Raw genomic sequence first — 14,694 nt, forward strand, 5'->3', positions numbered from 1 at the left:
ATTAATTAATGAATTCCTGTTTCATGACAGTGCTCACATACTAATCATACAGGGCCGTGATCTCGGTGTATAACTGTGCACTAACAAGCTTTTAAAAGTAACATGAAATCATATCACAAACATCAGCACGTACTGGCTAGTGGCTCAGGAGGTAGAGCGGTTGTCTGGGATCATTTCCCAGTTCCACCCCTGCTCCTCCTGACACCATGTTGAAGTGTGCTTGAACCCTAACTGCTTCTGACTAGCAGGTTGGTGCCTTGCACGGCTGCTTCTGCCGCCTCTGTTTGAATGTGTGTGTAAATGGGCGAATGTAACGCATACATTATAAAGCGTATTGGGAAGAAAAGCGCTATATAAATGCAAATCATGTTCTGTCCAACCTTTCAAAAACCTCTCTTTAAGTATAGTTATTTAAGAGTGTTGCAATAATACTGTTTAGAATTGTTACCTAAACCGCTTAAATACATTTGAAGTGTTTTCCACTATCACCTTATTCGAAAGTCAAGCACATTCCATTACATAAAAAGCGCACACACTGTACGGAACCACGGAACATGTGGAGTGAAGCTGAAAACAGTGGATAATGAAGTTACGTGGTGTTTAAAAAAAAAAGTAGTCACACAGCATTTGTCTTCTCCTCTGGTCAATAGCCAGGGGCTTGTGTTACACAAAAACAGCTGTCTCTACTTGGGTGGGTAAGCTTCTAAAAACAATATATATACTGTATAAAAAAAGAACAACAACAAAGAGGCTATATTAGGCTGTTATTAATAGATTACAGCTCCGCCTTTAAAACCATAATCCTCACCATGGCTGGCTACTGGCTAGCAAGGTAGGCAGACCTGGGACTGAACTCTGCACTGCGGTGTGTGACTGGGTTCTGGACTTCTTGTCTGCCAGATCCCAGGTGGTCATAGTGGACATGCAGTCACACCTCACAACTAAGTGAGTCTCCCAGGGTTGTACTCAGTCCTCTGTTGTACTGTACCACTGTGAGGCCAGAAACAGCCGAAGCACCATCTTCAAGTTTTCCAACGACACAGTGGATGTGGACCCAATTGCAGAGGTCCTCCTGATTCGAGAACCGGAACCGGACCGGCGAGGCGCACGCGGTGGTGCGCCGATCCCCGGGCACGATGCGCGCGTAAAAAGGCCTGCTGCCCTGCAGGTTCTCCACGGGGAAAGGCATGCACCCGACGAAAAATAAACCGTCAAGGCGAATTATTATACCTTCGGGACGAATTAATATTTAAACCGCGACCTATTGAATAATAAGCCACGACGGAAGATAATACGTCAGGACCTACGTCTCCGCCGTGAATGGATTTCGCCCCACCTGCAAACACTCTCCCTGATGATGCGTTCACACAGTCAGACGCAAAGACGAATGGGAGTATCATTTGGAGCAGCTACATGCATCATTGCGTCTTTGCACGTCATATCGATGGCTTCCATTGACAATGAATGTTAGACTGCGTTTGTTGCGTCTGCCCGTGTGAATGCAACATTACATTTAGGCCACCGCTAACCCCACCTCCAAAACTCTCACTTTCACTTCTGGCCATAGAGGGCACCACAAATACTACAAGTTGAACCGTATGTTGTTGAAACACTATTTCTCCTGTAGCTTCACTCGTAGAGGGCTGCAACGGGAGCGGGAGCCCGCGGGACCCAACGTAAATGTTGGCGGCGTGGGCGGTATTAAAATACCTGCGGGCGGGCGTGGGCAATCAAGATAAAACCAGCGGGCCCCGCAAAATTCCACATCCTCCCGCAATTAACCAGATACAGAGCTTATATAAACTTTAGCAAAATATGAATGCCTGATGAGAAAGTATAATTTCCCTATTTGCGCTGGAGTCTCACTCTCTCCAACAGACATCTTCAGGCACGCTCCCAAAGCGGCCGCACCTGTCGATCATTAGTAATCACTCTGTGAGAAGTGCATGTGTGGAGTTTCTTCTCCCCGCGACGGACATTCTCGCTTCTAAACCCCTTTTTGCTTTTCCCTGTGTGCAACACTCAGCAATAACGTGAAACAGAACACAAAGATGAGTACAATTGGCCCAGGCCGTAGCGTAACGGTCTGGGCACCGGACTGGTAATCCAGTCGCAGTGTGCCGCGGGTTCGACTCCCGGACCCGACACGGCCTTTACTGCATGTCTTCCCCCATCTCTCTCCCGTTTCCTGTCAGCCTACTGTCTGTCCCTTCAAAAACCAATAAAAGGCGTAAGCCGCAAAAAAATATCTTAAAAAAAAAAAAAAAAAGATGAGTACAATTTGTTTTATAACCAGTAACCACCAGCACACAGCACCTCTCTCAATCTCTCTCTGTCTCTCCAGTCTCCACCCACTGTGTGCGCACTTTGACACAATATAATAATATTTATAGCATAATAGGCCTAATATAACACTTTCCCTCTATCTGTGACTGATCAGCTCCTCACACAAACACACAACTCCTCTCTCGTGCATGCACGGCTTTTCTACAATCTCAGCAACTGTTTGGGTAATAATGTATTTTGTTTTATCTCAATGGAAATATTGCTGGTTTAGCGGGACTCAGCGATAAAATTGCAGGATGGTGCGGGACTAAATGGGACTTCGTTTTTGTTGCGGGCCGGAGCGGCGGACAGGTGGTCACTGCGGGCAGTCAAAAATGAAATCATTGCGAGAACGGGCGGGATTGGTCTGAATTTCAACGGGAGCGGGCGGGAATGGGATTAAGTAAGAAAAAAAGAAAAAAAGAACGAATATAAAAATACAAACCCTGTCTCTAACCCTAACCCTGACCGCACGCCGTAGCCACGTAGTCGGAATGGCAGTGCGTCGGAATGCCACTCTGTGTCCTGCCGGCTGCAAACCACGCCTTCACAGTCGTGGGTAGGCCACCCAACCTGCTGAAGACCTGCGCTCTGAGGAGCACCCTTTTCTATTGGCATTATGTTAGCACAGTCTTTGTAGAATAGAACATGTCCTACCAACATTTAGCTGCTTGCACAATACCTGTATGAGGGAGTGACAAATAAAGCCCTCTTTATTCTTGAAACAATGCAATGCAAAGCTGTTCTACCTTCTGACTTTATTCAGGCTTCAACAATAACGACTGCATGCCAGGGGTATGCAGGGGTAAAACTGTTGGGACAGCAGCCTGGACACTTGTTTTTTCCCCAAGTTGCATTCTTTCCATCTTTCCATCATCATGGATTATTTCCTGAATGTTCAATTCAGGAAGTTAGGAACAATCCTTGCCTCACCGTGACTTAGATTTAAAACTTAGATTTAGAAAAATCTTTACCTCAACCACCACCAAACTATACGAACACTTTGTGAAGGCATCCCATTCTACAGCTAATTCCTCTTTAAACATGCCTACGCCAATGCTCTTTTAAATTTGACCAAATTGATTAAGTCAATTATTTAAGACTATTAGCCAAGAGCTTAAAGGTATATTCAGTGATTTCACATAATTCAAATATCACTTATTTTTTTGTTTTGTTGTGATAATCCTCCCTACTATAGAGTGTGCTGACCATATAAGGAGTTCCTCCCTGTCCCCAGTTAACCCCTGGGGGTCAAAAAACCTTAGGTTTCATTTTTGACTCTCTATCCTGATTGGACGAAAGGCTGGGTCCCAAGCCAAAAACGAAACCTAAGGTTTTTTGAGCGAAATCACTGAATATACCTTTAACAATCATACTGAATCTATTAGAATTAAACATTGTCTTCAATCTGGTCATTTATTGATGTAAAATGTATGAGACAATACAACAAGAGAGACAAAATGTGTTTCATCACACTATCTGCATTTCACTTGGCTGTAACTTTACCTTTATTTCACAAAATAACTTTCAAAGCTTGAATTGACTGTCACAACAAGGTGACTCGTCAGAGCAACTTTTATTGCTTTGTCCAGAAACAGAGCCAGAGAACAGTTTTTACACATAGCTATACACATAACTCACCAGCTCAGTGGCCTTGTGGTTAGAGTGTCCGCCCTGAGACTGGGAGGTCGGGGTTCGATCCCTGGCCGGGTCATACCAAAGACTCTAAAAATGGGACCCAGTGCCTCCCTGCTTGACACTCAGCATCAAAGGTTGGATTGGGGGTAAGTCCCTGTGACATACTAGCGTCATGTCCAGGGGGTGTACTTGTACATCAAGCTGCCTCACGCTACAGAAACAGGAGATAGGCTCCTGCCCTATGGGTCTCATGGCTCGGCAAGGCTACTTACTATACACATAACACTGGAGGGGATGTCCGTTTCGCTGCACACGCTCTCTGCGGGTGGTGGGACGTGTGGTCTCTATTGTCGATACCACACCCAAACCTGAGGGCAGTGAGGTGGCCTTTATGGGAGTCTCACTGAGGCAGGGCCTAGGCCTGCTCTGCGCGTGTGCGCCCTGAGCGGAGCTTCTAGTTGACATGGTTGACATTGGCCTGGCGCGTCGCCCTGATGGGGTTGGTGCGGGGGCTCATGGTGCTGACAGAGCGCCTCGGTGTTGTGTCTGCTCGGCTCCCCGAGGCGATGGGCTTTGCCATAACTCTGTGGATGTTATACATAGGCGTAACTGCATTTGCAGTTACTGGTGTGTAACTAAACCCAATGTATCACAGTGGAATAAGTCTGTCGGAGCGCCCCTAGTCTCTGGGACAGTGGGGCGACCCAGCAGAGTGGCGCAGATTATTCCCAGCGTGGGGGAAAATATCTAGCCACCTTGTTCTCTCTTGGAGGGCGTCCACTGCACGTTGTGCTGTAGGGCGACGCTTCTACCCGATGGAAAGGTTCCATCCGACTGCATAACTCGCATGAGAAGCGGGTTTATCAGGGGTGAACACTATAGGGTCATCGTGACCATGTGTGTGTTAAACACACATGGTCAAGGTAAACATACTGTGTTTACCTTCCTCCCTGGTAGTGTCAATGTGGGTAGTTTAGCTAGTGCTTTGATAATACTATTAGCAAAGTTAGCTAGTGCTCATTCAAGCTAGGGCCTTGTAACCCTATAGAGTGTAAGCTAACGCTCTGGCTGCTAATGCTATGGTAGCATGTAGCAATGCAAGCTAGCGCTTAGTTAACGCTACCCAGTATCACACTAAAGGTTTGCTGTACAGAATAGTGTCTTAAAACTTGGCATAGCGTACTTACGGTGACTTTGAAGTAACCACCGGGTAAAATACTAGGCACCTCGCGGTGGTGCGGGACCACTCGTCCTTTATGAGATTAATAGCACTTAGTATTGTTTTATACGCTCGATGATAACACAGCTTGTTCTGTCTGTATGCAGAAGAAAAGATGGATGGTGCGTGCAGGCGTGGCCCTGTCTTATGTACCGGGCGCTGGGCGCGTGCCACGTCACCACGCAAAAAAGCCCAAGACCTCAAAGGGGTCTTACTCTTGTGAGTGTATAAAATGTTTTTTCTGTATAAATGGATCATCAGAGATGCCCTCTAATGCGTATTCTTTGCTAAATTAGCTAGTTCAAATAACTACGGTTATTGCATAACCTTCAGTTTGTGCACGTGAGAGAAAGTGTGTGAAAAATGCAGACAGAGGCCCAGGCCGTAGCGTAACGGTCTGGGCACCGGACTGGTAATCCAGTCGCAGTGTGCCGCGGGTTCGACTCCCGGACCCGACACGGCCTTTACTGCATGTCATCCCCCCCATCTCTCTCCCGTTTCCTGTCAGCCTACTGTCTGTCCCTTCAAAAACCAATAAAAGGCGTAAGCCGCAAAAAAATATCTTAAAAAAAAAAAAAAAAAATGCAGACAGAGGGAGGAGTAATCCAGGCACGGAGAGACAGACAGAGAGACATTAATATACATAGTAGATATCATTGCGGTCTCTCTGTCATCTCCAAATGTCATCTTTTTATGTGTTTTCATACCCTATTATTTCATACGTATGACAGTGTCGCACAAAAGTGATTTGATCAGCTCTCGCTGATATCCTTTTACATTTGTAAATATCTGTACGCCTATCCGTGCCCGTGGTTTGTAATAATAACTTGGATCCGTTGGATTCCGTTTTTATATTTTTTGGACATACAAGGTTTCCACCCGACATCTGAGAGCTCTGATAAAAGCAGTGAGGGCAGGGAGCAGTGAGACATGAGGAGAGACACAATGACAGAGAGTCACACAGAGATAGAGAGGTGTCAGGACAAATGATGCAGCAGCAATTTGGGTGTCTCTGTATAGGCTTCCAAAGTCATTAGGAACACTTCTGTGTCTTTCTCTCCTTCCTCATCTCTCTCTCTCTCTCCTCCCTCATGTCCTCTCTCTCCCTCCCTCTGTCTCTCTCCCTCTCCCTGTCTCCCTCCCTCTCCCTGTCTCCCTCCCTCTCTCTGTCTCTCTCTCTCCACCTCTCTGCCAAAAACATATTCATCATCCTCCTTTGTTGCCCTTACAGCACTATGCCACAGCATACTAATGACTGTGTGTGTGTGTGTGTGTGTGTGTGTGTGTGTGTGTGTGCGCGCGCGCCTGTTTGTGCTTCAGTGTGTGTGTGTGTGTGTGTGTGTGTGTGTGTGTGTGTGTGTGTTTATGCGTGCGGCATGTGTGCGTGCATGCATCCACGTTCGTCTAGTTGTTAGACACATGTGTGTATGTACATTTATGGCTAAATATGTGTGTGCTTGATTATTAGTGCATGTGTGTTTGTGTGTGTTTGTGTGTGTTTGTGCGTGCGTGCGTGTACTGTATGTGTGTTTTTTCTCCAGGCTAGCGAGGCGTGATAATACACCATGGCGCCATTTGCTATAAGCCTGTTAACAGCAGCACACATAGAAAAGATGCTTCTGGATTCTCTGTCTCTCTCCATCTCGCTCTGTCTTTCTCTGTCTGTGTCTCTCGTTATCAGCTAGTCACAGTCTCTTTATCTCTGTAACTCTTAATTCTGTCCCATACCCACACATTATTATAACTCTACATAGTTCCTTACCTTCCTTCTCTCACAGTGACCCAAAGACAAACAGAGAGAATGTGTACAAGAAAGTGAAACAAGAAAATAAAAGGCAGTGATGACAAAAGTGAGATAATTGATCCAAACTGTACGATTTAAAGATGATTAAAGATTCATGGAGAAAAGAGAGAGGGATAGAGAGGAAATAGGGGGATAAACTATATCCTAGCCCATTTTCACACTGATTACAAGTCCTACTAGTAATAAGAATCATCCATTTCAATGTATTATGCCCCTGATTATGCCAGCCACTTAGCAAAGTTCTGAATACACCATGCTAACCAACTGTAATTATCTGATCCGCCATCATCATAATTATATTAACAACCACAATCAGCGTGAATTATAGTAACCTGCCATCATCCATAATTATAAATCTAGTGTTATGGTAATTACATGATCAGAGGGCCAGTGAGGAGGGGCTGGAGGGGGGAGATGGTATCTCAGTGTTAATGTGAACTATCTAATCTGGCTTCTCTTTGATGGGCTCAGATGCCAGGACCAGGATCTAAACCTATCCCCACACTATGTTATGCTATGCTGAAACAAAACAGCCAAAATACAACAAACAGTGGAGAAACCTTTGAGTTCTATAAGATATAGAATAGATATTGCTGTTGCAATATCAGACAGATAAACAGTATCAGACACAGACGTGAGTGTGGAGTTCTCATTGCGTTTGAGTAAAATGGTGCCCCCCCCCTGGCTTAGGTATCACTCATGAGAAATAACATTTACATTTAAAAAATAAACACTTCGTTTGCTATACACCAAAATGAAACACTACTTTTTTATTTAAATGTTGCTACACTCTAACCGTACTGTAGCCTTAAAAGTACAAATGTCATGCCGTTTATTATGATTTTGTATAGGTCCAAGTTTAAGTGTAGCCTGTTCGTAAACAACGGCCGACATTTGAGTACAGTGTGGTTTAAGTATAGTGTCCAATGTTTGTATATAGGTAAAATCAAATCACTGGCACAAATATGTCGTTCTAATAAAGCTAGAGACTTCTGTTGAATTTCTTTACAACTACCGGTTAAACAAGGAACATGAATTTAGCCAACATGCTTTAACTAACTAGCGATGCTAAAAGGTAAACAGCGTGTTCATATATGGAGTATACGGTTGTCTACAAACATACACGTAGATAGCACCAGTAGGTACCATTAGCCTAGCTACGTTTATAAACATAGCTGGCACAGAAAAAGTTAACACCAATTTGCCAACAACTAACAGTAACAGAAAAGGATCATTAAGCAGGATCGATACAAAATGAACAATGCCCATCCAAAGGAAAGAGGGAGGGAAGGAGAGGTAGAGACTGTTTCACCCACGTCCATACATCAAGGATGGTGATGAATGGATAAAAGGATGAATGGGTGGATAGAGGGATGGATGACTAGATTAATGGATAAGGGATAGTTTAGGTGGTTCGGGCATCGGGTTAGGATGCCTCTCGGGCATCGGGTTAGGATGCCTCCCGAGGGAGGTCCTCGAGGCACGTCCCACTGGGAGGAGACCCCGGGGCAGACCAAGGCGCAGTTGGAGGAAACACATCGACTCACTGGCCTTGGAACGTCTCGGGATCCCCCCCAGGAGGATGTCACTAATGTTGCTCTGGAGAGGGAAGTCTGGAGCACTCTGGTGGAGCTGTTGCTTTTTGCCCCCGCGACCCGACTACGGATAAGCGGTTGAAGATGTATGGACAGAGGAGTGAGGGATCATACCTGGTGTTCAGCTTCTTCCTCGTCACTGCTGATCTTCAGATCATCCTCCAACATGCTGCAGGGAGAAAAAAGACAGAGCAAAGCCATTAGGTAAATAGAGAGCGGGGAAAATGGAGAGAGAGAGAAAGAGAGAGAAAGACAGCAAGAAAGAAATAAGTACAAATATGGGTAGTGGTTGGCTTAGCAAAGTTATCTGAAGTTAGTGGACATTGGCCTCTAGTGTGAGGCTGCAAAATCTTATGTGAATATCACTGTGGTCGATAGCAACTAAGTACATTAAGTTGAGTACTTTACTTTTGACACTATTTTCTAGGAAGGGACTCTTGGGCCCCAAAGTTAACACAAATATATTATTAACCAGCTCTATTTATAATTAAACCTTTCTGACACATAGCTGGACCTAATGAAAAGGGACAACACAGCGCAAGAACACTGGCAAGGACCACAGGGGACCTTGAGGGGGTTCCAGGGAGTCCCCAGCAAAATTAATTAATATAGCATTATAATCACTTTTATAATTTATTTTATTATTTACTGGTTATTTTACCAGTTTAACCGGATATTGGAAGATTTCTGATCTACAAGCTCACAATGTGTGGCAGATATGAAAAGATGGGAGGGGGTAGAATATTTCTGAAACAGTTTAACCCATTTTGGGCTGGAACCCCTTTTGGTGTTTTAAACATTACTAGTCCTTACCCGTTGTGAGATTTGCCCCCCCTTGTGGCCGTGAAGGGTACTGTGCCCGGGTGCGTTTGTAATTGACTAATAAATAAATTAATAATCATTAATGTGTCAAATCGAAAAAAAGGGCTTCGTTACGCCCTCCATATGCATATGGTCAATGCCTGTGTGAGTGCCTGGGAGTGATTGGTGCAGGCAGTAAGGAGTTACGGCACTGTTTCTGACAGACACACACACACACGGACAGACATTCGGTTAATTATAGTAGGATGTTATAATTTAGCTATTGAAAAATAGCAGATCTACAAGCTCATAGCGCGCCACCGAGTGGCTTGTAGGTCTGCTATTTTTGAAAAATATTTATGGGGATTTCTTTTTAATTTGAGGTCAGGCCTAAATGGGTTAACACCACAAAGTTCCCTGGCACAAATAACCGGCCAAATACATAATAATGTCCTCCTCCGAAAACATTTGAGGATCACTGCACCAAAGAAGAAGGATATTGTATTGGCTTGCCAGTTAGATATTTCTGTAATAAGCCTAATTCAAATCACCTCAATTGCACTTTTGACACAATATTCTCCCTGTCTGTGTGCACGTGCGTGTGAGTGTACTGTACATGCTGCAGCACCGGCAAGTTCTGCAGTTTATTGTTGCTTTGTATACACTCTTCAAACAAACTGCTGTTATTTTGGCTGGGTCTGCGAACATTACAACAGTGGAATTCCCTATGGGTTTTTATTGCTTTGTGAACGACTCTCGTCACGGCAATGCTAGCGCTGCTAGAAAAAAATCAGCCCCGATGTTGTTATGTTTTCATATGGGACTGCCGGAGTCATGAATAACTGAAGCACAATACCAAATGTTGGAGATACGGGCGCACAGTGCGCCATGCACTGATGACAGATAGGCATGAATGAATGAGTAATGGACCCATATTGAATTTCATAAGGAGGGACAGATGGAGAGAGGGAGATAGAGAAGGGGAGAGAGAGATGGAGATGATAGTGACGGGGAACAGTGGTAGAGAGCAAGTGTGTGTGTGTGTGTGTGTGTGTGTGTGTGTGTGTGTGTGTGTGTGTGTGTGTGTGTGTGTGTGTGTGTGTGTGTGTGTGTGCGTGCGTGCGTGCGTGCGTGCATGAGTGAGAGAGGGGGGGAGGGGGTGCAGAGCATTGGTGACAGACCCGAGATGGAGATGTGGAGAGAAAAAGACGAGAGAAAAGAGAAAGTTGTGGATGGAAAGTGAGACAGAGACAAATGGAGAAATGGGAGAAAGAGAGAGACAGAAACAGAGACAGATAGACAGAGAGGGGAAGGGAATTGGGGGCTGTGGACAGAAATAGAAGAAATAGAGCACTGAAGTCGGACGTGATTTACGCATCCTACCTGTTTTGTTTTTTTTCCCCATTCTGAATTCCCATATACTTTTTTATCGCATGGATATGAAGAATCGATTGACGGCGAGAAAACGCTACTGTTACTGCCACCAAATTAGTTAAAATTTCATCAGAAACAGACTGTATCAAATGTGAGTAGACTATCGTAAACAATACAATGACACCTCCCTGACAATGTCGCACAGACAGTTTGTTTATTTTTGGACCACAGTGCTTATATGAGACGATTTTAAGATGACCCCATCCCCATGTTATTCTCCACAGAGAAATACTCAGGGGATGAACGAGTGACATCAAGACTTCGGTAGTCTATGTCATGAAGAGGGAGAGAGAGAAATTAGTGGAAAGCATCATTGGGATCACATGACGATTGACGATAAAGGCACGGGTGTACAAATCAATGATGGGTTAAGTAATCTACCAAATATTGAGCTCAAAACACATTTTAGCTTCTTAGTTCATCCAAATTGAGATGCTGTAGCTGCAATTAAGAATAAAGTGACAACTGTTGGTATTTACAAAATCTGAAACGTAATGCTCTGTTTAGTTTTTTAACTACTTTAATGCTTTACTTTACTCTTACTTTAATGGTGAAAATATTCAACAATTCCAAAGAATTTCAAAAGCAGCAGATCAACAAGCTTAGAGATGGGATATTTTCTATATTTTTGGATATTCCTGTCAATATTAACCCCATATATGGAGATCCCTGATGTCATCAATATTGGCCAGCAACTATACATCTGACCTCAAACCTCAAACTTAGATCTCCATACACAGTATATAGAGTGTCGCAGTCCCTCCCCCTTTCAGAAAAACGAGTGGCCCAGGAAATGAAAACCCAATGCATTCTCCAAATGCATCTCAAGAATTAGAAAGTAGAAAAAAACGGCAGGTTACAACACTTTTTTTGTTGTTTTTCTTCTTTGTAATTATTTGTTTGGCCCGAAAAATGGTGTGTGTTGTCATGATTTGTCACGACAAGAGTTGGCTTCGTACGGCGCTTAAAAGGTCTTTAAATAAATTAAATAAGAAAAGGCCTATGGGAGAATGCATTGGGTTTTCATTTCCTGGGCCACTCGTTTTTCTGAAAGGGGGAGGGACTGCGACACTCTATAGAGCTGACCTGTTCTGACATTCCATATGTTGATCCTTCCCCATCCATGATCCTTCCTCTTCGATGTCTCCCTTTTGACTGATACCTGTCCATGTAAACTCTAGACGGGCCTGCCCCAACGTTATTAGTGCAGATCTGACCCCCCATTCCAAAGCCGCAGCGTTCACCCAGCAGTCTGCCGTCAAACGAGACGGATGCATGCACGCCCACAGGCGCCTGGTACTGTATGAATGTGTGTGTGAGTGAGTGAGTGTGTGTGTGTGTGTGTGTGTGTGTGTGTATGTGTGTGTGCGTGCGTGCGTGTGTGCGTGAGTGTGTGCGTGCGTGCGTGCGTGCGTGCGTGTGTTTGTGTGATACTTACGACTTTTGTGGTGCAGTTGGTGTTTTGCCAGCAGGCTTGTTAGCGGATAGAGTGCATCTCTCTGTAGAAAAATATTAGTAATGTGTTTATATGAACATGTGTGAATGACAGTGTGTTGGATAAGTGTGTGTGTGTGTGTGTGTGTGTGTGTGTGTGTGTGTGTGTGTGTGTGTGTGTGTGCATGCTAATTACCTCGTTGGCATTTAGCGTGTTTGACAGTGAGGTGGTTATCATTACAGCTCTATATAATCACTGACATTGAAAAACATGACAGTCTGACCCAATGTTATTTAATTGGTGTGTGTGTGTGTGTGTGTGTGTGTGTGTGTGTGTGTGTGTGTGTGTGTGTGTGTGTGTGTGTGTGTGTGTGTGTGTGACTGAGAGAGAGAGGACCACTGTATTTGTATGATACACAAACCTGTCGAGAGCAAGAGATAATTTAATTGGAAAGTTTTATGAAAACTTATTTCAGTGACTGTTTTACTGACACTAAGTCCAGTCTACTCCAAAGGGATTCACACTGAACATAAACATTCAGGTGTTGTGTTCCCGATGCGTGCTCAAAGACACTTCAACAGGACACCTACAGAAGGAATTGAAGCCAGGCCCTTTCACTGAAAGGAGCATTCAGTGATTTGGGTGATTTGGAAAAAAACCCGTTCCGCCCCGGTAACAAGATGTGCACATGCACGCACAGTGGGGCAACGCGTGACAGGCCAACAGCACACACACCAAGGCCCGCCCCCGCAATTCCTTTTTTCTCTCTCTCTCTCTCTTTTTATCGCTGGCCTATACTGCAGTTATTGGTTTGCCAACATCAAGTGTCAAAATGTTAGAGATTCTCTATGGTAGTGTTGACTGCTGGGAAATGTAGTAAGCTTACTCGGGGCGCTGTAGGCTGAGGTTACATGCTGCGACTCCTAGAGTGAGTGAGAGAGAGAGAGAGAGAGAGAGAGAGGGAAAATAGAGAACAAGAAAGAAATGGATAGACAGTACAGAATATTTACACTGTTGCATACTATGGAGAAATGAAACGCATGTCAGCAAAGGATCCGGAACAGGTCATAGTGTCACAGTGTCATGGTGATACCCCTGGGTTGTAACTTGTTAGCATTGTGCGATCCTCAAACAAATCACATTGTATTGCGTGTTAACAGATACAGGAAGAAAGAATCAGAGGTGACAGAAAGTTGGCCTTTTCATATTAGTGAAAACAAATATTTGCCTTTATACGAAGACAAAATGGAAGTACGTTGACCATGTTTTTTTAAAAGGTCTATTGCTGTAATTTTCTGCATATCGATTCAACTATATTAAATATACGATACAACACAAAATATGTGTTGATATCATATAATATAATTCTGTATATCCACAATTCTGATAACATCAGCAGCAATATGGTCAGCGTTCGATTTATAAGGGGCAGGGCGGTGGCATTTCCGTAACCACTTAAGCTCAATAAAATTCTCCATTTAACAATTTTAAAAAGTTATGTTACGGACCGCTGTCCTTATGATTAGTATTGTTGTTATTGTGTTTAGTTAATTTGGGAATCATTGTGATGAGTTGGATATGTTGGTGGCCTGTGTTATATTGTTTCCCTTTTGTGTTCTCTAAGGTCATGAATGGAGGTGAATGGAGAATGTAGAGAATGGGTGTGGCGCTGATGACTTGACTGGTCAAATGAAAGCAGGTGGCTGCAATCATGACAGGTCCTACCTGGACCTACCCCTTATTCCTCATTGGTTCCCAGCAGCTGGGTAATGGCCCTGCTGTCTATAAATGTGCTCAGTCTGTCCTGACTGTTGTGAGGACGACAGCTAATTCTGCAGAGGAGACGCCACCCATGTTGCCCTTTTCTTTTGTTTGCTTTGCTATTCTGTTTCTTAGTTAGTCTGTCTTCAGTTCCTTTGATTAAGTTCTATTTTGTTATCCCAGTTTCATGTCAGTTATGAGTTATTAAGTAACCTTTAGTATTTGCTCTTATTTTTGATCGTCAGTTATTTATTGTACTTTTGTATTTCCCATGTAATGTGAATCCCTGCTTTACCATCCCGTAGGGGTGTTTGATAGTTTTGTTTGAATCCCATTTACTGTATTTTGTTAGTTAGTGTAGTGAGGTTAGTAACTGTATTTTTGTTTGTTAGGGACTTTAGTTAGGGGTAATTTTCTTTTCTTAGATAGTAAGTTTTTCTTCAATGTAACAGACCCTGAAGCCATTATTTCTTTGAACAAACAAAGAATTGACAAGTTTTTGTCTCTGTCAAAAGAGAAAAAAGGAGAGTAATAAACAAATCTTCTTTTGTGAAAGCTGTCTCCTCATTATTATGTCACCTCCCCTTACCCTAGACAGGCGGTCGTAACAAGTTACAATAGCCTGTCTACAAGCTCGCAACTTGTCGTATCACAATGCATTGTGAGATTGGCCCAAAATAGG

General features: G+C 43.8%; 1 protein-coding gene across 1 annotated transcript in view; it reads right to left on the reverse strand.

The window, feature by feature from the left end:
• Positions 1-14,694, reverse strand: part of aff2 (AF4/FMR2 family, member 2) — a 115,498-nt gene that overhangs the window by 29,365 nt on the left and 71,439 nt on the right. Inside the window, exons 7-9 of the mRNA XM_083785724.1 lie at positions 13,138-13,174; positions 12,255-12,315; positions 8,696-8,750 (exon numbers count right to left, since the gene is read on the reverse strand). Coding sequence (XP_083641850.1) covers positions 8,696-8,750; positions 12,255-12,315; positions 13,138-13,174 — 153 coding nt within the window. The remainder of the gene's footprint in view (positions 1-8,695; positions 8,751-12,254; positions 12,316-13,137; positions 13,175-14,694) is intronic.

Source organism: Protomyctophum parallelum, assembly GCF_964188405.1.
Source record: "Protomyctophum parallelum genome assembly, chromosome: 16".
Taxonomy (NCBI): Eukaryota; Metazoa; Chordata; class Actinopteri; order Myctophiformes; family Myctophidae; genus Protomyctophum; species Protomyctophum parallelum.